General features: G+C 42.1%; 1 protein-coding gene across 1 annotated transcript in view; it reads right to left on the reverse strand.

Annotated features, from left to right (window-relative positions):
- Window positions 1-715: 715 nt before the first annotated feature.
- Window positions 716-24,013, reverse strand: part of LOC147890613 (protein CHROMATIN REMODELING 35-like) — a 128,693-nt gene continuing 105,395 nt past the window's right edge. Inside the window, exon 5 of the mRNA XM_087391069.1 lies at window positions 716-2,787. Within this exon, the coding sequence (XP_087247195.1) occupies window positions 928-2,787 (1,860 nt within the window). The 3' untranslated portion in view covers window positions 716-927. The remainder of the gene's footprint in view (window positions 2,788-24,013) is intronic.

Consider the following 24,013-nt stretch of genomic DNA (forward strand, 5'->3'; position numbering starts at 1 on the left):
AGGAGGCAAAGGAAGGCTGATATGCAACACCTAGGGCTCCTGAACAGCCACATGAAAGAGATGGGGGGAAGCAGGCTATGATCATTGTGGAGTCAGTGCATGGAGCAGAACTGCTGCTGGTTCCCCCTCAAACGCTAGTAGGGAAGCAAAGAAAAGGGCATTAATAATTGGAGCGAGCAGGGTGAGAGGTTGGGGAAGCAGATCTGATTTCTGGCTGTCCCTTGGGTTGCTTCAGGGTCACAACCTGACTTCAATCTACTAGAAGGATCCTCTCCCAAAAAAAAGAAAAGAAAGAAAGCAAGGGGAAGCTCAGGGGTGGCAAGGATAGGCGAGAGGAGAGGTCACTAGCACAATTGTTGACTTCATCTCATACCACACCTTCATTCCATGTTTTTCACTAGTATCATTATTATAATAGTTGCACTGCCATGCAGAATATTATCCAACAAATTTCTAAGTGCACTATGCTGCTACACAATATAAGCATTTAAGCATACCAACTCGAAGAATGAATAGCTGCACCTTTCTATTCTACATTTACTATGGCTATATCCTTTTCTGTTAGCAGAATACAAATCACTATTTTTTAGGATTTTAGTCTCAAAACACAACTCTCTCCAGAAAATTTGGCATGCAGAATAGTACAATCCCACATACCCATACTTATCCAGGCGCATTTTCCCAAAATAAACCTGCATTAAGTCCATCTCATCACAATTTAGTGCATGTCAAGCTGAGCATAGACGTAGACATGTTTTGCCCCCTCAAAACGTCAACATGTTACTATACAAGCTAAGGCATGCTGCAATGTAGACTGTAGCCATACATATACTTTTTCTGTAGGTGGACTTGCTAAGTAATTTACATATTGGATATGCTACAGTGAAGGTAGGCAAGCCAAAATCTCTATGATATCATCCTCCTAATTTAAAGGAAAGTACTTTGATAGCATTTTTTAACTAGTTTTCTTAATCCTGAGCTTTCGAAAACTCTGTCCTGAGAAAGCACATCTACTTCATGACACTCTAAGTCAAACTCCTCTTCACTAGATTGGGAGATAACTTTTGAAATCCATTCCTTTTTAAACGCTTTTTTGTATATATCCTCCTCTAAAGTTCCGCCAACCAAACGATAAGCAAAAACTTGCTTTCTTTGGCCAAATCTGAAGGCCCGACTGATGGCCTGCCGCGTTACTGCAGGATTCCATTGTATATCTAAGATTATGATCCTTGAAGCTCCAATGAGCGACACGCCTTCACCACAAGCTGTGATATTTGCAAGTAAGACCCTAGCCTCTGTGTTGGTATTGAACTTCTCAATTATCCTCTCTCTTTCTTCAGGTAATGTTTTGCCATCATATCTCAACATTTCACGATCCTTTGACCAGCCCCTGTACTTCATGAATAATCTCTCCAGAAGAGAGAGAGGAGCCAAATACCGGCTAAATATTAGCACCTTTTCATTTAAATGGCAGCATAGAGCTACCATATCTATCACAAATCTAGTTTTCACTCCACAATTCACATCCTCATCATCTATGATGCTTTGACAAGTGTCTGGCAAAATATCATCCTCAGCTTGAGTGTTTGGTGTAACACCCACTTCAATTTTCAACAGTGAGGGATGGATACAAGCAAACGTTGATTTAATCTCCCTGTCCATATGGTTCTTAATGAGACTCTGTATTGAAGCAAGTGCATCTACTTGTTCTTGTGTCAGATTTAGCACAATTGTGAAATCGATCAATCCTGGCAACTGCTCCAAAACCTGTCCTTTGTACCAGTGAACAAAAGATTCTGTTAGTTGGTGGAGCCACTTAACTGCATGCTTTTGTTCCTCTCTGTTTCCATCCTGAATTTTGTGTCCTAGACTCTCCACAAAAATCTTCTGCTCTAACAACTCTCTGTTCTTCCTCTTGCTAACCATTTTTGGGGATGATGTCTTATCATTAATGCCAGTTTCCTTGGACTCCTGGACTAGAGATTCCGGTAGATTTTCCACCAAGCTCAGTTTTTCACTCATAAAATTGGGTCTGACAAGCTTTAACAGGTTGAATAACTCTTTAAAGTTATTTTGAAAGAGTGTTCCAGAGAGTAGGACACGCCTTTTTGTGTGGATATTCTTGAGGCATTGCAGGATCTTCGTGTCCTTGTTCCTAGTTTTGTGACCTTCATCCAGTACTAAGAGCCCAGGAACTTCTAGAAGAAGATTTCTAATCTCCACGCACACAGGTGTATTATTTTTTGTCTTAACCAAACTAGAAAAGTGAGAGTAACTTACTAGCAAAATACTTTTCTTGCTCTGCCACTGTTTTATTGTCTGAAGCTGGCTTATCCTATTTACACTAGCATGATCGCTGCAGTCGTCAACATCTACTTGGTATTTAGCTGAGCTGTTTGTCTCATAAAGATTGAGCAATGGGATCTCTGCTTCCCATTTCTTAAATTCTTTGATCCATGGAATTAACATTGCTTTAGGCGCCACAATGATAATCCTTTCATCAGGATATGACTCTAAGAAGCTCTGCAAAAATGCTATTATGAGAAATGATTTTCCTGTACCAGGGGCATGAGCCAAAACGCAACCTCCAGGTTCAGCCGCGAGTATGTTCCTCTCAAGAAAAAGAAAGCCTTCAATTTGGTGTTGATGCATCATCTCCCTGTATTTAGGGTGCAGATTGAGGTTTTGACAAAACTGGCTATTGCATGTTTGGTCGTCCTCCTCTTTCAATTCTTCCTCTTTCCATGCATTTCCAAGAAGTCGTTTATTATTTTTTCTCTTGTGAGCCTGCATGAATATTAAAGGTACAAAGAATCAGAAAGGGAAAATAAAAGTACAAATTTAATACAAAGATATAGTACTCTTAAGCTGTATCACCATAATGGTAAACAGACATGAAATCAGAACATGTTTCTTTCCCTCACGATTCAGTAAAGGGGAAATGATATTCCATTATTACTGCCAATTGAAATCTCTCTCTCTCTCTCTCTCTCTCTCACACACACACACACACACACACTTTTTTTTTTGTTTTGGTAAATCCATGAGTATATTATCAGCAAAATTTACATGAGGGTCTCAAAAAACACACACACACACACACACTCTCACAATCAAGAGGTCACACAGCTCCGTAAGGAGTTTGTCCATATATGCCATCAGGTGGTCAAAGCCTGGAGTAGTGTGGCTGTCAAGGAGACTACCAAATCGGGGGACATTGCAAAATGGATATGCCTTTGTAAGACTAGAATATGTCCAATCATACAAATTTAGATTTTTTGTTGTTCTAAAGACCAAAAATCTACACAGAATAAAACAGAAAATGAAAGAGAAGAAAAAAGAGGTTAAAAAAAACTTTTATGAAAAACAAAAGGAAGATATACTTAGCAAGTAAAGCAACACTTATATCGTCATTAGTGCCCAAGCATAGGCAGCTATACTGGGTTTCTAAAGTCTCTTGGGCAAACCCAATGCTTACTAAAATACGTCAAATAAACAAAAGAGAGAGAAACAAGAAATAAAGAAGAAAGGAAGAAGGTGGCTAAGCAAAAATAAACAAGCAAGTCAAGAAACAAAATCTTCCAAAAAATAGGAATAAAATCTCTCTCTCTCTCTCTCTCTCTCTCTTATTTAAAACATAAAAAGCTAAATACACTTATGTATCGCTTCCTACAAAGAGGCAAAATTACATTCCTAACTTAGAAAGCACAAGCATACTCAATCAAACTCTCCTTTGAAACTAACAGAAAAACTGGCTATTTAGCTACTCGCTTTTTGTTTTCAGCTTATGTTCAATCATTCTAAACATACCTAAGGCTAATACACCATAGATAAAAGAGTTCATATCTAAGATTGTGCGTACTTTTTTCATTATTTTCCTTGGATTATACCTCTTGTGTAATAGTAAAGTGATCAAATTACTACATTGAGTGATAAAAGACTCCTTCGTTGTACAAAGGCGGGAAAATCTATGGACTTGGAAAGAAATGACTCCATATTTTGACAAATCAGAAATGTGAGTCAATGTTTGCGAAATGGAGCCTGCAAAGGCCACCATTTCAGCCACCATTCTTGAGCAGCATCAAAGAGCCAACAAGGCTCTCAACATTAGAGTTCGGAGATCCCACGCACCTCTATCACTGCCATCGATGATGCTACTAGTTTCGTGACCTCCACCCTAGGGGTTTAGGACCATGGCATTAAGATAACTAGGACATAGGTCGTAATCCCACTCGTGACTAATCTCTTGTCATCCGTTTTAGAGATAACCATGCCCATCTTGCAGCATTACACAAGCATATAGTCTTACGTTGATAGGACAAAAACTGTATCAAGTTTTTAAGCACTGTATATAGCTATGGGTAGGCACATAGATGTAAACATCTAGGTTAGGTGTGGGCTTTTGGTAATTGTGGTTTTTTCTTTCACAAGCATGATGGACTGATGTATAGTTTTTTGAGACAATAAAGTATGTTTTGCAGGGACTTCATGGGATATGATGATAATGCAGTGTGGTTGCACCAGGGTAATCCAGAGCATGATATCCAGTGTGCGACGGTGTTTTGTTAAGGGATGATATGTGCTCTTTGTGATTGTCCCGAGCCATATGTATATGAGGAAAATAGTTTTTTTGTTGAGGGCGTCTTGTAAATTTTCCAGTGTGTCGGGATTGGTTCATTATGTATGATAGTCTGTGGGTGAATAAGCATTAAATGCTTGCATGGCAAGGTTGTGCGTAAAGGTTGGATTTTGGGGCAATTATTGCTTGGGTGTGTGATTTGGGGGAAATGTCTTGAGAGTGGTAAAATATCACTGATGAGATGGCAAATTAGGCTGAGGTGGCTGGACTGATTGGGAAGGTGTCCTACTCATGCAAAGGTGGCTACGTAGCAAGGAATGGAGAGCTTCTGGATGGGGATCAATCACGTGTAGAGAAATCTAGAATTTCTGAAGTAAAGAGGAAGCGACGCACGTAACTAGGAGGCTGGTAGATGAAAGAGAGGGTGTGCATAAGCGAAAGGCGGAGCGCCCATCAAGTGAAGGCCTACGTATGTGACGGATGAGGAATTTCGACTGCATGCTTGGCATAGATGGATTCCAGGTGCTCCGTGATGACGAGCTCTGTGGTACAGTCGGCGCTTACTGAAGTCTTGTAAAGACTTGGCTGTAGTAGATGATGCGGGGCTGGGGAAAGGACTTTGGGTGACGGATAAACAGGAAGCACGGTGGGTTCTCAGTTCTGTGGGAAAGCGTCGCTACCATGGAGGCTTGGGCAAAAGGGGGTGGTAGCGCTACTATGTAGCATGCAATATCCTCAACGACAGAGACTTCATGAACTCCGTATGCAAAGAGATAGAGGACGAAGGAATTGCAGGCTAACGCGTAATGGAACATGACCTTTCATCGATGATGGTTGTCCTAAAGGAGCTGGGCACTCTTCGTGGAACAACGTGATATTGATGCTTGCTGCAGATGTTTGTCAATCATTGATCTTTTGCTTTGTAAGGGAAGAGAAACTATCCTAAAGGAATTGGAAGCTTCTTTGATGTGGTTGTGATCTTATCCTGATTTGATCGTGGGAGATTCCTGGGTACTGATAGAGAAGGAGAGGAGGTGGCACTGTTGTAGCTTTGTAGGAGTTACGAGCTGTTGTTCTTGATGGAAGCTTAGGAGTGTGAGCTATGGATTCATAGTATTCTGAGGCTGACTGTTCTCTGGGTTTTGGGGGGAAGTTCAGTTCTAAGTTTATCTGTTTCAAGCTATGTAGTCTTTTGGTTCTCTCTGAGTCTGTGTGATCCATGTTCAGTCAGTTTCTGTGGGGGGTTTGTCTCGGTTCTTAGTACAAAGACACATGCTCTGGAACCTGGTGCATAAGCTCATCATCTACAAGCCCACATTGTTGCTGCTCCCTATTAAGTCTCAGCTATGATACTGACGTGGTCCTGGCTGTCTTTTTTTTTTTTCCTTATCAACGTGAGCACACATAGATTCACATAGATGACGACCTCACACCCCTACAAGTAGAGGAGAGCTGTACTCTCCTGCCACAGTGGCACATCGCCCGCAAAGGCGAAAAACTGGACAATGGCTCACGATGAGCATTTCTTCATAGGACCCCAATGGATATCTAGAAGGACGGGATCTATGAGACGCTCAATACAGAGACCTTGACATGCACTATTTGGAATTATGATGGTACCTATGGTCACATCCAAGGAATTCCTCGGTGTCATATACAAGACGAGATATAGTTTTCTACAAACATACCCATCAAAGCCAAGAGTGCCTTTTGCCCTTAGTTTGTGGATTCACATGGGAGTCAATGTACCATGACGAGCTCGAGGGACAGGTTGAGTTCGTGGATCAGGACTGGCAGTCCTATACAAGCCATCTCTCAATAGGATGATCTTTGTCAAGAGGTGTGGTACACATGCCAGATTTCGTTGGGTTCAGATCCGACGCATCACTTGACACGTGCTAGTTTTCCCCCAAGACCTCACATTTTCTCCTAAGGAGGCTGAGTGCCACAATAAGCAGCCCTACATCCAAACATCATGGATTTCTCAAGTAGCAAGGAAGTCTTCCCTTGTTGGGGACTTCAATCCAAGATGGCTATGCCACAGAGATGATTCTTTTACACCCACCATGGCTATTTTTTTGGGGGAACGGGGATGAAAAATGGGGACCCCACATACACACTTTTTTTTATTTTTAGTGAAAACTTTGATTGATTATATTATAAGAATAGTCACCTCAGAAAAGAGGCACTAGAAAAAAAATCAACTGAAGATCTCAGTATAAGCCAAATATACATCATGATCTATCTGGTGACTCTGCAAGCAATCAAAGAAAGATTGTTGCAGAGAACGCTTAAAGTAAGCAAACAAAGAAAAATTGGGATCACTATAGACTTTACAATTACGGTCTGTCCATAAAGTCCAAAGTGCCCAATAGCGAGCCCAAACAACGAAAAGATGAAACTCCGGTTGCTGTGAATGAAAGCCAAAGAGCCCCGAAAAATTCCTGAAGAAAAGAGTCAAGAATATCGCTCGTAGCCGCTGTCGAAGAGAATCCAGAAACTGCCGAGAAGATGGGCAATGCCCGAATAAATGAGGCACAGTCTCCTGAGAGATCAGACACCGATGACATAAAGCAGGAGCAATGTGCCTACGGGCCAGCAACTGTCCACATGGAAAAATTCCCAGAAGCTCTCACCATAAAAAAACATGTTACTGAAGTGGAAGCTTATATGCCCAAAGTTCCCGCAATCTTTTCCTCCACCACTTAGCTGTCCATTCAATCACCAAATAGAATTGCCCTTTTCTAAAACCCAGGGTTGAGGCAAAAGGATTTTGTATAATGCAGGCACGGTAATTTGAGATAGCCTCAAAGGACAAGAAGAAGACCCAAGGGAACTCAGAGTCCAATCCTCTGATCTGTCCTGGAGTTTCGAAGGGGGAATCAGGACCAAAGGTGAAAGCATACAAGTGATTTGCTGCCACAAAGTACGATAATGAGAACCCAAACCATAGAGCCATCATCCTGAATAACACAGTTATAGTATTGATCCCTTTAAAGGAAATAAAGTAAGAACGGCGAGGCTCCTGTAAAGCAAGCGCAGGCTGAAAAACTTTTGACCAGTGAATGCTTTCGGCCCGCAAATCAGAGACTGTCGACCATGCCATTCCTGGTGAGACAGAATATCCTTCCAGTCAAGAAGCAATTTGAAGACCATAGGGCAGCCATGCAAAGTGCCATCAATGCACCCAAACAAGAAATCCCACTAAGTGGGTTGCCGATGACCAAAAGCACGAGTACTGATATGTGTGAGCAGTGATTGAATCATGAGAGCCCAAGGCTGATCACCTTTCAGAAATTGTAGTAACATTTTCCCCCTGTGAGCAAGGATGTGCACCTGGATATTAGTAATATTCAAACCCTAATACATCTTAGGGGAACAAATTCGATGCACCGAAAGCAATCTTAGACTTTTTTTGCCATGTTTAGAACGCCAAAAGATCTCCATAATCATAGACATAAAAAAATCAAGATCTGCCTTAGTGAACATGACCAAAGGCAAATAGAATTGAATATAAGCAACAAGTATGGACTACACTATTTGGAGGTGAACATGTAAAGGCCAAGTTGCCAATTTCCAATCTTCAAGCTTTTTTCGGAGCTTGATTAGAACCCAATCACTTTGTTGTCGACGAGTAAGCCCCCAGCCCAAAGGATAACCAAGGTGCCGAACCAACTAAGTGGGTGGAATGATCTCCCCTGGCCATAAGAGATTGTGCCAGTCTTGAGGATGCAATGGGAGCAGCTTAGACTTTTGAAAATTAACATGAAGGCCAGCTACCAAACCATAAACTGAAAGAGCTTGCATCAAAGCAGAAAGATCAGGCGGAGTATTCCTTGAAGTAAAGAAAGAATCATCAGCATAAGCGTGAGCAACCATGCTGCGATTTTCATCCAATTCCAAACCATTGAGAGAATCTGTAGCCACTAGATGATCAACGTATTGCAGCATAGGATGAGTAGCAATAGCATACACTAATGCACTAAGGGGACAGTCCTGATGAACCGAACTATGAAGAGCCCATTCTTCCAAGATGTCTCCACAAAGAATACAAGCAGCATTGCTATCCCTGCAGAGCCGATAAATGACCTGCTGCATTTTTATTCCAAAGCCCAAGGATTGCATTGTTTGCAAGATGAACTCCCATTGAACTGTGTCAAAAGCTTTGGCAATGTCAATCTGTAAGAGTAAAACATCCTGTTGTGTGTACTTGGCATATTTAATCCCAACATAAGCATTGGCAATATTGTCCATGATATGCCTATGAGGCAAACGAAGACATATTGAGAAGGATGCAACCCATCATGCAGATAGCCTTTGATACGGTCAACAAGCATTTTAGCTATGACCTTGTAAATGATTGGCATAAGTGTGATTTGTCTCCAATCAGTGATAAAATCAGAAATCTGTTCCTTAGGAAGGAGCTTTACCGGTCCCTTTTTCCATGATAGGGGCATTTGCTGATTTTTCCAAGCTGAATTAGCCATTGACAGGAGAGGGGATTTGAGGCTATCCCGAAAAGCAAGAAAGAATTCGACAGTGAGGCCATCCCATCCTGGAGATTTTCATCTACCACAAGATTTAATAACATTTGACAATTCCTGTTCATGGAAGGGAAGTTCCAACTGCAAGGCCTGAGCTTGAGAAAGAATTGGATGGACATGCTATAAAAGGAGCTAACGTGCAGACAAAATCTCAGGAGAAGGAAAGTCCACATGCCCAAAATGGGAAGAGAACACAAAAATCAGCAAGTTCAGAGCGAGATGATGACCAAGAACCATGAGGCATCCGGACCCGACAAATATTTGCAGCCTGTCGTTTGTAATGCAAACTTTTGAAAAATTGCTTCGAAGAGCAGCCTTTATAAAAAAAAGCCCTTTGTCGTGATCGGGTTTCCCATTTAGCAAGCTTTCTTCTATCATTTGATTGGAGGTGAAATTTGGCCTGACATAAGTGCATGCTTTCATCAGAATACAAAGGCCGAAGATGACTAAGCTTAGTCAGACTCTGACAAGTGAGTTTAGCATGCATAACAGTCTTCCGTGTGGCTCGCATGAATGATTTACCATAATCCCGAATCACGGCTTGCATTCGAGCAACAAAAGCCTGCCATGCATAATCCAGATCAAAAAGCATCTGAGAAGAGAGGTTGAATGACATCAGAAACCATAGCTTTAAAATCAGCATGTTCCAGATAACTGTTATTCACCAACAAAAGCCTTCTGCAAGGCAAACTGTCATCAGGAAAATGAGAGGTGGGCGTTTTAAAAAAATTGTAGTATGCACAATTATTCAAAAGCTTGTGCTTTGATAAGTTGTAGCAAGCATCACTTTTATTGAAGAGGGGAGTCTGCATACCTGCCACCATCCAACAAGAGAAACGTGATAAGAACCAATTAAATCTTAGTTGGGAAGACAGGTGTCATAAACAACCGTCCCTTGTTATCAAAGTGATACCATCTGTCCACGCGTGCCTGATAGGAAGATTGAGCATTGTGTTGAAAGGTATAGCCTGGGAGTGTGGGCTGTAATTCCTCACAGAGATCCACCAAACGCAACTGAACCAAAAACTCAGACCATGCCTACTGTTCAGAAGCCAACATATGAGTGTGGCGCGAAGTATTGTCTCCCGGTTGCGGAGCATTGTTGAAATCACCACAGATGAATGCATAGTGCCTCCACGGATAATTATGCATGGCATCCCAAAGCAATGCTCAACCTTTGGAAGATTGAGGGGCATAAACCGATGCAAATTCAAAAATTTCTCCTTGAATCAAGCATTGCATAATAATCCATCTACCATGGTGATCATTGAGAGCCACAACGGGCTGAAGATCATGCCTCACCAAAAAAGCTACTCCAGAGAAAGAGTGCTCTCCAGCATAGAAAATATCATAACCGGCAAAATGTCCCATGTGACCAGCATACATGTGTTGGTTATGTTCCTACAAAGCCACTATGTCTGGCTGCAATTGTCTGATATATGTCCACACAAGTTTCCACTTTCTACGATCACACAAAACCTGTACATTGACTGTAACGCATTTGATGTGGTCAAGCATATTTACAGATAGAAGACATGTATGTACAGCAAACAAACAAGCTAACTATGTCTGCATCTCCACCTCAAGGTCAAGGCCTCTGCCCTGAGAAGAAGAATCAGCTTGAGAAGACAAAAGAGTAGCAACTTCCTCTTCAGGAAAGAGGGTACAATTTGCAGTGATTGCTGCCCAAGTCAAACCAATTCCAGAATTTTCAGCGAGGGTTTTGCCCTGTTAGGATGCACTATTCCAAGTCCTGGATCGCAAAGGTCTCTTGGGAGAAAGAACTTTTCGAGGAGTTTGCCATGCTTCATCCAAAATTTTGCCCTTCACTTGAGGCTGAGATTGCGAAGGCATAAAAAGAGGAACAGGAGCATTTGAGGTAGCCGAGGCTTTGCCTTTATCCAAGACAGCAAAACAACTGTTTGACCTCTTTGTTTTTCATCCCAGAAGAGGCATTTCAATTCGTACTTGGAGGGGGGACTGTTTCCGCTTGCACTGGTAGTTTGGAAGCTCGAGAAGGGCACTGTGAAGCCATATGCCCAAACTGCTTGCATTCAAAGCAAGCTCCTGCAAACAGCCCCCATTTCAGCTTGTAAAAAGCACTACCCATGGAAACATTATTGACAGTAACCGAATAAGAAGCTGACGTGGGATTATCCGTGTCCCATAAAATGCAAAAGCAATTCGAATTGCCATTTGGTCTCGGTGGACAAACCACCTTGCCAAGAGAAGCTGCAATTTTTGGCAATAGAGACGCCATGCACTGAGAAAAATCCACAACCTCTACCCATACAGAGCAGCCGTGTCGAATCAAAGCCTGATAATCCCTAGTAGGAGACCAGGGCAAGACATGGACCATCTGTTGGCCATAGAAGAGTGGAGAGTGCTCCAGCAAAACCTGTCTGCGCTCTTCATCAGCCATGATGATCTCAAAAAAACCTCTCGCTACATAGTGGAATTTTTTGACATAACACCCACCCAAGGTTCTAGTCAACCAATTGCCCACACCCGTAGCAGCAGGCATACGTCCAGGAAAGAAAATAATAATGGCATGCTTGGCGTATTCCTTGACAGGATCAAAGATGTCATCTACCTCAACCATGATACCTATAGTGGGAAGTGGATCTTTCCAACCCTTGCCGGTATCCTCAAAACCTTCATGCATCACTTCGTAGACAAGCTGACCCTCTGCAAAGGCATAAACGGGGTCATCCTGGCGCATCAACTGCTTCTGTTTTTTGTTGGAAACCGACCTATCTTTTTGAAAATTCTTCTCATAAGGAGAGTCCGCCATTTGATCCAGGGAAAAGGAAAGGCAAATGAAACTAAGAGGAAAAGCGAGGGCAAAGAAAACAGAAAAAAAGTTTGTACTCAGGGAAGGCTAAAGAACAGCAAAGAGAAAAGGACAGCAGAGAGGGGAGAAGAAGGGGCAGCAGAAAGTGTGTACAGACAGCAAGGGAAACAGTACAGACGACAGGGGAACCTGTATAGATAGACGAGCAAGGACTGCAGGAAGAGCTGTACGGATGGTGGGTAAATCTGTACGAACAGCAGGACACAGCCGTACAGTCTGTATAGACATATCACAACTGTACGAACAAAAGTACGGACAACGAGGCCAAAGGGGCTTGTACGAAAGGCGAGCCCAAAGCAAAAGGATGCAAAGAACCTGCACGGACGGGGACTGCCGGATTTGTACGGACAGATAAACATGTACGGATGTTCAGAGCTGTACAGGCGACAAGGGCTGTCACTAACACACTTTTCTTTTCTTTTTTTGGTGAAATCTTTGATTGATTATATTATATGAGTAGCAACCTTAAAATAAGGTGCTACAATTACATCAACTGAAAATTTCAGTATATGCCAAAAAGACCTCATGATCTATGCAACGGGCTTGCAAGCAATCAAAGAAAGACTGCTGCAGAGAACGCTTAGAAAAGCCAAGCAGAGAGAAAGTAGGATCACCAAAGACTTTACAATTCCTATATGTCCATAAAGTCCATAGTGCCCAGTAGCGAACCCAAACGAAGAAAAGATGAAACTTCGGTCTAGATGGTTGAAACCCAAATAGCCAGAAGAACTTCCCAAACGGAACAGATGGGAATCTTGCTCGCAGGCGCTGTCGAAGCAGATCAAAAAACTCACGAGAGCACGAACAATGCCAAAACAAGTGAGGCACAGTCTCCGAAGAAGCAGAACATCTGTGGCAAAGTGCAGGAGCAAGGTGTCGATGAGCTAATAGCTGTCCAGATGGAAACACTCCCAAAAGAACTCGCCAAAAGAAAACCTGTTGCCGAAGCGGTACTTTATAGGTCCGAAGTTGCTGTAATCTTTTCCTCCACCACTTGGCTAGGCGATGCATTCGCCAAACAGAATCACCTCTCTCTGAAACCCAAGGTTGAGGCAAAAGGATTTTATACAATGTAGGTACAGTAATCTGAGATAGCCTCAAAGCACGAGAAGAGGACCCTGGAGAAGTCAGAGTCCAATCTTCCAGCCGGTCCTGGAGTTCCAAAGGAGGAATCGGAACAAAAGGCGAAAGCATACAAGTAATTTATCGCCATAAAGGACGATAATGAGAGCCCAATCCATATGTAGTGGCTCCTAGAGAAAAGGGGAGCACAGTACCAGCATGATCTATAACATCAGCAACCGAGGTGATGCCTTTAAACGAGACAAAGTAGGAACGTCGAGCTTCCTATAAAGCCAAGGGAGGCTGAAAGACTTTCGACCAGTAAATGCTTTCAGCTCTCCAAGAATTCCCAAGCAAAGATTGGCGTTCATTCCATTCCAAATGAGAAAGAACATGCTTCCAGTCAAGAAGCAAGCGGGAGACAAAAGGGCATCCAGGCAAAGTGCCATCAGTGCAGCCAAAAAAGAAATCCCAATGATCGAGTTGCCAATGACTAAACGCAAAAATACTAGTATGAGTGACCAGAGTCCTAACCATAAGAGCCCAAGGCTAATCACCTTGCAGAAATTGCAGTAACATTTTTCCCCTGTGGGCAAGAGTATGCACATGAATATCCATGATATTCAATCCACCATGCATCTTAGGAGAACAAATGTGATGCATCGAAAACAGCCTGAGACTTTTTCTGCCATGTTTGGATCGCCAGAAGATTTCCATAAAGACAGACATGAAAGATGTAAGATCTGCCTTAGTGAACATAGTCCACTCATCAAAGATATCCCCAGAAAGAATGCAAGCCGCATTGCTATCTCTGTAAAGCCAGTAAATAACCTCCTGCATTTTTTGTCCAAACCCCAAAGCTCGCATAGTTTGCGATATGAAATCCCATTGAACTGTGTCAAAGGCTTTTGCAATATCTACCTACAAGAGTAGAACATCCTGCTGCGTGTATTTGGCATATTTAATCCCAATATAAGCATTGGCAATGTTATCTGTGATATGGTAACGTGAAACAAAGCCATATTGGGAGGAATGCAACCCATCATGCAAATAACCTTTAATCCGATCAGCCACCGTTTTGGCAATGATCTTGTAAATGACTGGGCATGAGCGTGATTAGCCTCCAATTACCAAGTGAATCACCTAGCTGCTTTTTTGAAATCAACTTGAGAAGACCCTTTTTCCATGACATAGGCATCTGCTGATTTTGCCATACTATATTTACCATTGCAGCAAGGTGAATTTAAGAAGATCCCAGAATGCAAGAAAAAATTCACTAGTCAGACCATCCCATCCTAGAGATTTCCATCTGCCACAGGATCTCAGTGCATCAGACAATTCCCTTTCAGTGAAGGGATGTCCAAGTTCCAAAGCCTGAGCATCAGATAGAATTGGATGAATATGCTGCAAAAGAAGTTGATGTGCAGACACGACGCGAGGATAAGAGTATCCACATGCCCAAAATGAGTGGAGAAGTGCTGCACACATAAATCAGCAAGCTTTGAACGAGATGTTAACCAAGAACCATCAGGCATTAGGATCCGACAGATATTGGCAGCTTGTCTTTTGTAGTGTAAACTCTTGAAAAATTGCTTGGAAGAGCATCCTTTATCCAAAAATACCCATTGTCTCGATCGAGTTTCCCATTTAGCAAGCTTTCTGCAATCATTGGATTGAAGAGAGAATTGAGAGCATGCTTTCCTCTGAAGACAAAGGGCGAAGATGAGCAAGCTCAGTCAAACTCTGAGAAGTAAATTTGGCATGTGCTACAATCTCTCTTATGGCTTGCATATAGGATTTGCCATAATCTCCAATATAACTGCTTGCATCCGAGCAACAAAAGCCTGCCAGGCATAATCTAAACCAATGTGTATCTGACGAGAGAGAGGCTGAATAGCATCAGAGAACACGGCTTTAAAGTCAACATGCTCCAGATAACTATTATCAATCAGCAAAAGCCTTCGGCAAGGCAATCTATCAATGGGAAATTCATGTAAGGAAAGCCTCAACGAAAGAGGAGCATGGTCCGAATGTGTGAAAGCATGATCAACCCAAATTTGACAAGTAAAGGCATCACAATGCTGTGGATCAACCTAATACCATCTGTCCAACGTGCCCAATAAGAAGATTGAGCATTCTGTTGAAAGGTATAGCCCGCAAGCATAGGCTGTAATTCCTTCCAGAGATCAACCAAGCACAACTGAAGCAAAAAATCAAACCATGCCTGTGTTTCAAAAGCCAACATATGAGTGTGGCCTGAGGTGTTGTCACTCGATTGAGGGGCATTATTAAAGTCACCACAAATGAAGGCATGTTGTCGCCATGGATAAGTATGCATGGCAGCCCAGATCAAAGCTCTATCATGAGAAGATTGGGGGACATAAACCAATGCAAATTCAAAAATTTTCCCTTGAACAAGAAATTGAACAATAATCCATCTACCATGGCGATCATTGAGAGCCACAACAAGTTGAAGGTCATGCTTTACCAAAAAAGCCACACCAGAAAAGGAGTGCTCTCCAGCATAGAAGAAATGATAACCACAAATGAAGGCATGTTGTCGCCATGGATAAGTATGCATGGCAGCCCAGATCAAAGCTCTATCATAAGAAGATTGGGAGACATAAACCAATGCAAATTCAAAAATTTCCCCTTGAACAAGAAATTGAACAATAATCCATCTACCATGGCGATCATTGAGAGCCACAACAAGCTGAAGGTCATGCTTTACCAAAAAAGCGACACCTCCAGCATAGAAGAAATGATAACCAGCAAAATGGCCTATCAAACCAACATACATATGCTGATTATGCTCTTGCAAAGCAACTATATCAGGCTGCAATTGCCTGATATACATCCAGACCAGTTTCCATTTGCGACCATCACACATTCCCTATACATTGAGAGACTCACACTTCAAATGATCAAGCATATTTACAGTTACGGGACAGGTACACCAGAAAAGGAGTGCTCTCCAGCATAGAAGAAATGATAACCAGCAAAATGGCCTATCAAACCAACATACATATGCTGATTATGCTCTTGCAAAGCAACTATATCAGGCTGCAATTGCCTGATATACATCCAGACCAGTTTCCATTTGCGACCATCACACATTCCCTATACATTGAGAGACTCACACTTCAAATGATCAAGCATATTTACAGTTACGGGACAGGTACGTACATCAACTAATGGGCTGTCTACGTCTGCATTTCCACCTCAATGTCCAGGCCTCTGCCCTGGGATGAAGCATCAACCTAAGGAGAGGACAAAAGGGCAGCAACTTCTTCAGGAAACAAGGTCCAATTTGCAATCACAGCAGCCCAGGTCAAGCCAACACCAGAGTTTTCAGCAGGTGTCTTCCCATGACAGGATGCACCACTCCAAGCCCGAGAAGGCAAAGGTCGCCTGGGGGAGATCACTTTGCGAGGAGTTTTCCATCCATCCGTCCACTTCCATCATAATGCCAGTGGTGGGAAGTGGATCTTTACAACCTTTGCGGGGGTCTTCAAACCCTTCATGCATAACCTCATAAATAAGTTGAGCCTCAGCAGAGTCATGAAGGGAATCATCTGAATCTATCACCTGTTTTTGTTTCTTGTTGGAAACCAACTTGTCTTTGTAAAAGGTTTTCTCATAGGAATAATCCGCCATTCGAGTTAAGGAAAAGGTTTGGAAGCAACAACGCTTTACAAGGAGGAAAGCATAGCAGGTACTCCACCATTCGAGTTAAGGAAAAGGTTTGAAAGCAACAACACTTTACAAGGAGGAAAGCACAACATGTACAAAACTATACGGATTTTTCCTGGCTGTACGGACAAAATCGTACAAACTTTTAATAGTACGAATTTTTATTTTTTTTAAAAGAATTTTCTGACAGCAAAACTCTACGGATTTTTCCGACTGTACGGACTGTGCAAAGAAAACTATACAGACTGTACGGATTTTTCCTGGCTGTACGGACAAAATCATACGGATTTTTCACAGTATGAAATTTTTTTTCCTTTTTTAAAAATTTTTTTGACAAAGCGTACGGACACAAAACGGGCGTCAAACGAAACCGCGAGGGCGTCAAACTGAGGGAGAAACAAGCAGCTGCAGCATGGGAGCACGAGGGCTAGTACGGTATCTCTCTCTCCACACACACACACAAGCACATGATGTCACTAACACTTTTTTTTTGGGTGAAATCTTTGATTGATTATATTATATGAGTAGCAACCTTAAAATAAGGTGCTACAATTACATCAACTAAAAATTTCAGTATATGCCAAAAAGACCTCATGATCTATGTAGTGGATCTAAAAGCAATCAAAGAAACACTGCTGCAGAGAACGCCTGAAAAAGCCAAACAGAGAGAAAGTAGGATCACCAAAGACTTTACAATTCCTATATGTTCATAAAGTCCATAGTGCCCAGTAGCGAACCCAAACAAAGAAAAGATGAAACTCCGGTCTGGATGGATGAAACCCAAATAGCCAAAAGAACGTCTCAAACGGAACAGATGGAAATCTCACTCGGAGGCGTTGTCGAAGCAAATCAAAAAACTCACGAGAGCACGGACAATGCCAAAACAAGTGAGGCACAGTCTCCGAGGAAGCAGAACATCTGTGACAAAGTGCAAGAGCAATGTATCGATGAGCTAATAGCTGTCCAGATGGAAATACTCCCAAACGAACTCGCCAAAAGAAAACACACACACACTACCCCACATACTTTTTTTTTTTTAATGGGAAGAAATCTTTTATTGCTGTAAAATAATTACATTCATAGTTACTTTGAAAGTAAAGTAACTACTACTCAATTGAAAATCTCAGTATAAGCTGTATATACATCCTGATCAATCAAACGAGTCTGAACGCAATCATAGAATGATTGCTGCAGAGATCATTTTAAAAAAACAAAAGATGAAAATAGGGGATCACCAAAGACTCTATGATTTCTGTCCATCCATAAAGTCCACAGTGCCCAGTAGCGTACCCATACAAAAAATAAATCAAAACCCTGGCTAGCTGAATGAAAACCAAACAACCAGAAAAACCTGCCAAAAGTAACAGTAGGAAATCTCGCTCGAAGCCTTTGTCGGATGAGAGCGATGAAATCACAACTGTGTGGACAGTGCTAGAAGATGTGAAGCACAGATTCAGCATAGTGAAGCCATCTGTGGCAAACAGCCGGAGCAATATGTCTATGTGCGAGTAACTTGCCAGATGGAAAAATGCCAAGTAGGACTCGCCAAAGGAAAAGCTGTTGCCGAAGAGGGACTTTATAATGCCAAAGGAGACACAATCGCTTTCTCCACCACTTTAGTGGGAGATCCATATGCCAAACAGTATTTGCTCTGTCAGAAATCCAAGGTGGAAATAATAACACTTTATACAGAGATGACACTGTGATATGTGAACTTCAAAGGACAGGCTGAAGGGGAAGAAGAATGTAAAATCCAATCCTCAAGCCTATTCTGAATTTTCAAACGAGGTACCGGCAAGTACGATTGAAGCATTGCTGAAATCCTATGCCATAAAGGACGATAATGAGCTCCCAAACCGTATTTGCTAGCAGCCATAGAAAAGGATAAAAGAGTGCCATCATCCTGAAGTACATCCACCACCGAAGAAATGCCTTTGAAAGAGAGAAAATAAGAACATCTGGGTTCTTGTATGGCCAAAGAAGGGTGGAATACTTTAGACCAAAAAATATTCTCAGCCCTCCAAGAATTTCCCGACAAAGAATCCCGGCCATTCCATTCCAAGTGGGATAAAATATGTTTCCAATCAAGAAGCAGACGAGAGACAAAAGGACAGCCTCTGATCTTGCCTTGGATAGAGCCAAATAGGAAACCCCACTGGGTAGGCTGCCAATGTCCAAAAGCAGAAGTATCAATATGTAATAAAAGAAAGCAGATCATGAAAGCCCAAGGCTGATCTCCTTGCATAAACTGCAACATCATTTTCCCTCTGTGAGCAAGTAGATGCATTTGAATATTGAGAATGTTCAGACCCCCGTGCATCTTTGGAGAACAGAGACGATGCATAGAGAGTAATCTGAGACTTTTCTTGCTATTTTTTGAACACCGGAAAATTTCCATGCTAGCAGACATAAAGGAAACCAGATCTGCCTCAGTGAACATGATAAGAGACATATAAAATTGTATGTATGCTATGAAAATGGATTGTGTTATTCGCAAACGAACATGTAATGGCCAAGTTGCAAGCTTCCAATATTCAAGTTTTGCCCTCAACTTTGTGAGCACCTAATCAGTTTGTTGAAAACGGGTGAGTCCCCAACCTAAAGGATAGCCAAGATGTCGAATCAATTGAGAAGTGGGAACAATTTCCCTAGGCCATAAAAGACTATGCCATTCATGAGCATGCAACGGCAACAATTTTGATTTCTGAAAACTGACCCAAAGACCAGCAGCCAATCCATATGTAGAAAGAGCCTGCATAATCATGGACAGATCACTCCGAGTATTTTTTGGGATAAAGAAAGAATCATCAGCATATGCTTGAGCGATCATGCTACGGCTGCCACGAATCTCCAAGCCGTGCAACTGGTCAGTGTCCAAAAGGTGGTCCAGATATTGAAGCATTGGATGAGTGGCTATGGCAAAAAGTAAAGCACTTAGGGGACATCCTTGCCTAACAGAACAACCAAGAGTCCAGGTTGTAGAAATATCCCCTGAAAGTATGCAGGTAGCTTTACTATCTTGATATAGCCAAGTGATAACTTGCTGCATTTTTTTGCCAAATCCCAATGCCTCCATAGTCGATGAAATAAAATCCCACTTAACAGTATCAAAGGCTTTGGCAATATCAACTTGCAATAGCAAAACATCCTGCTGCGTGTATTTGGCATATTCAATTCCAACATAGGCATTAGCAATGTTATCTGTGATATGCCTACGTGGAACAAAACCATATTGCGCAGGATGCAACCCATCACGTAAAAACCCCACTAACCCACACACCCCCCTACCATACACACACACTACCCCACATACACTTTTTTTTTTTGTGAAGAAATCTTTTATTACTGTAAAATAATTACATTCATAGTTACTTCGAAACTGAACTAACTATTACTCAACTAAAGATCTCAGTATAAGCTGTATACACATCCTGATCAATCAAACCAGTCTGAACACAATCATAGAATGATTGCTGCAGAGATCGTTTGAAAAAAATAAAGGATGAAAAAAGAGGATCACCAAAGACTCTATGATTTCTGTCCATCCATAAAGTCCATAGTGCCCAATAGCGTACCCATATAAAAAATAAATCAAAACCCTGTCTCGGTGGATGAAAACCAAACAACCAGAAAAGCATGTGTAGCACAGATTCAGTGGGGTGTAAGCATCTGTGACAAACAGCCGGAGCAATATGTATGTGTGCAAGTAGCTGGCCAGATGGAAAAATGCCAAGCAGGACTCGCTAAAGAAAAAGCTGTTGTCGAAGAGGGACATTATAATGCCAAAGGAGACGCAGCCTTTTTCTCCACCACTTTAGTGGGCGATCCATATGCCAAACAGTATTTGCTCTGTCAGAAATCCAAGGCGGAAGTAATAGCACTTTATACAGTGATGGCACTGTGATATGTGAGAACTTCAAGGGACGGGCTGAAGAGTAAGAAGAGCGTAAATTCCAATCCTCAAGCCTATTCTGAAGTTCCATGCGAGGTACCGGAAAAAAGGGTTGAAGCATTGCTGAAATCTAATGCCAGAGAGGACAATAATGAGCTCCCAAACCGTATTTGCTGGCAGCCATAGAAAAGGATAAAAGTGTGTGATCATCCTGAAGTACATCTGCCACACATGTGATATCTTTAAAGGAGAGAAAGTAAGAACGTCTTGGTTCTTGAATGGCCAAAGAAGGGTGGAATACTTTAGACCAATAAATATTCTCAGCCCTCAAGGAGTTTCCCGACAAAGAGTCTCGGCCATGCCATTCCAAGTGGGATAAGATATGTTTCCAATCAAGTAGGCGAGAAACAAAAGGGCAGCCTCTGATCTTGCCTTGGATAGAGCCAAATATGAAATCCCACTGAGTTGGCTGCCAATGCCCAAATGCAAAAGTATGAATATGTAATAAGAGAGAGCGGATCATTAAAGCCCACGGCTGATCTCCTTGCATAAACTGCAACATCATTTTTCCTCTGTGAGCAAGTAAATGTATGTGAATATTGAGAATGTTCAGACCCTCATGCATCTTTGGAGAACAGAGAAGATGCATAGAGAGTAATCTGAGACTTTTCTTGCCATTTTTGGCACACCAGAAAATTTCCATGATAGCTGACATAAAGGAGTTCAGCTCTGCCTTAGTGAACATAAACACTACCCCACATACACTTTTTTTTTGGTAAATCCATGAGTATATTATCAGCAAGATTTACATGAGGGTCCCACACTACCCCACATACACACACCCATACTACCCCACATACACACACACTACCCCACATACACATGCTGTAACTAACACACACTTTTTTTTTTGGGTGAAATCTTTAATTAATTAAATTATATGAGTAGCAACCTCAAAATAAGGTGCTACAATTACATCCACTGAAAATTTCAGTATATGCCAAAAAGACCTCATGATCTATGCAATGGGTCTGTAAGCAATCAAAGAAAGATTGCTGAAGAGAACGCCTAAAAAAGCCAAACAGAGAGAGTAAGATCACCAAAGACTTCACAATTCCTATATATCCATAAAGTCCATAGTCCACAGTAGCGAACCCAAACGTAGAAAAGATAAAACTCCGGTCTGGCAGATGAAACCCAAATAGCCAGAAAAACTTCCCAAACGGAACAGATGGGAATCTCGCTCGCAGGCGCTGTCGAAGCAGATAAAAAAACTCACGAGAGCACAAACAATGCCAAACAAAGTAAGGCACACTCTCCGAAGAAGCAGAACATCTGTGACAAAGTGCACGAGCAATGTGTCGATGAGCTAATAGCTGTCCAGATGAAAACACTCCCAAAAGAACTTGCCAAAAGAAAACCTGTTGCTGAAGCGGTACTTTATAGGCCCAAAGTTGCTGTAATCTTTTCCTCCACCACTTGGCTGGGCGATGCATTCGTCAAACAGAATCACCTCTCTGTGAAACCCAAGGTTGAGGCAAAAGGATTTTATACAATGCACAAAGGACGAGAAGAGGACCGTGGAGAAGTCAAAGTCCAATCTTCCAGCTGGTCCTGGAGTTCCAAAGGAGTAATTTGTCACCACAAACGACGATAATAACAACCCAATCCATATGTAGTGACTCCTAGAGAAAAGGGGAGCACAGTACCAGCATCATCTATAACATCAGCAACCGAGGTGATGCCTTTAAACGAGACAAAGTAGGAACGTCGAGGTTCCTGTAAAGCCAAGGGAGGCTGAAAGACTTTTGACCAGTGAATGCTTTCAGCTCTCAAAGAATTCCCAAGCAAAGATTTCCGTCCATTCCACTGCAGATGAGAAAGAACATGCTTCTAGTCAAGAAGCAAGCAGGAGACAAAAGGGCATTCAGGCAAAGTGTCATCAACGCAGCTAAAAAAGAAATCCCAGTGATCGAGTTGTCAATGACCAAATGCAGAAACATTGATATGAGTAACCAGAGTCCTAATCATAAGAGCCCAAGGCTGATCAACTTGCAAATTTTGCAACAACATTTTTCCCCTGTGGGCAAGAATATGCACATGAATATCCATGATGTTCAATCCACCATGCATCTTGGGAGAACAAATGTGATGCATCGAAAAGCGTGAGACTTTTTTTGCCATGTTTGGATCGCCAGAAGACTTCCATAAAGACAGACATGAAAGATGTAAGATCTGACTTAGTGAACATGATCAATGGCAAGTATAATTGAATACATGCCACAAGGATGGATTGCACTATTCGAAGACGAACGTGCAAAGGCCAGGTTGCCAGTTTTCAATACTCAAGCTTTTTCCGAAGCTTAGCCAAAACCCAATCAGTTTGTTGTCGGCGAGTGAGTTCCCACCCCAAAGGGTAACCAAGATGACGAACAAACTGAGTGGGTGAAATGATATCCCCGGGCCATGATAGACTATGCCAATCTTTGGAATGCAAAGGGAGCAGCTTAGACTTCTGAAAATTAACATGAAGACCAGCAGCCAAACCAAAAACAGAGAGGGCCTGCATCAAGGCACCAAGATCATGGGGCGTATTCTTCGGGGTAATGAAAGAATCACCAGCATAAGCTTGAGCAACCATGCTGCGAATAGCATCCAATTCCAAGTCATGAAGTGATCCTGTAGCCACAAGATCATCAATATATTGCAGCATAGGATGAGTAGTAATGGCATCCACTAACGCACTGAGAGGGCATCCCTGGCGGACCGAACAACAAAGAGTCCACTCATCAGAGATATCCCCAAAAAGAATGCAAGCCGCATTGCTATCTCTGTAAAGCTAGTAAATAACCTACTGCATTTTTTGTCCAAGCCCCAAAGCTCGCATAGTTTGCGAGATGAAATCCCATTGAAGTGTGTCAAAGGCTTTTGCAATATCTACGTGTAAGAATAGAACATCCTGCTGCGTGTATTTGGCATATTTAATCCCAATATAAGCATTGGCAATGTTATCTGTGATATGGCGACGTGGAACAAAGCCATATTGGGAGGGATGCAACCCATCATGCAAATAACCTTTAATCCAATCAACCACCATTTTGGCAATGATCTTGTAAATGACTGGCATGAGCGTGATAGGCCTCCAATCACTAAGTGAATCAAATAGCTGCTTCTTTGGAATCAGCTTGAGAAGACCCTTTTTCCATGACATAGGCATCTGCTGATTTTGCCATGCTATATTTACCATTTGCAGCAAGGTGAATTTACGAAGATCCCACAATGCAAGAAAAAATTCAACAGTGAGACCATCCCATCCTGGAGATTTCCATCTACCATAGGATCTCAGTGCATCAGACAATTCCCTTTCAGTGAAGGGATGTTCAAGTTCC

This window comes from Dipteris shenzhenensis, chromosome 19, assembly GCF_047967505.1.
Source record: "Dipteris shenzhenensis isolate YYH24624 ecotype China chromosome 19, Dip_SZ_1.0, whole genome shotgun sequence".
Classification (NCBI taxonomy): domain Eukaryota; kingdom Viridiplantae; phylum Streptophyta; class Polypodiopsida; order Gleicheniales; family Dipteridaceae; genus Dipteris; species Dipteris shenzhenensis.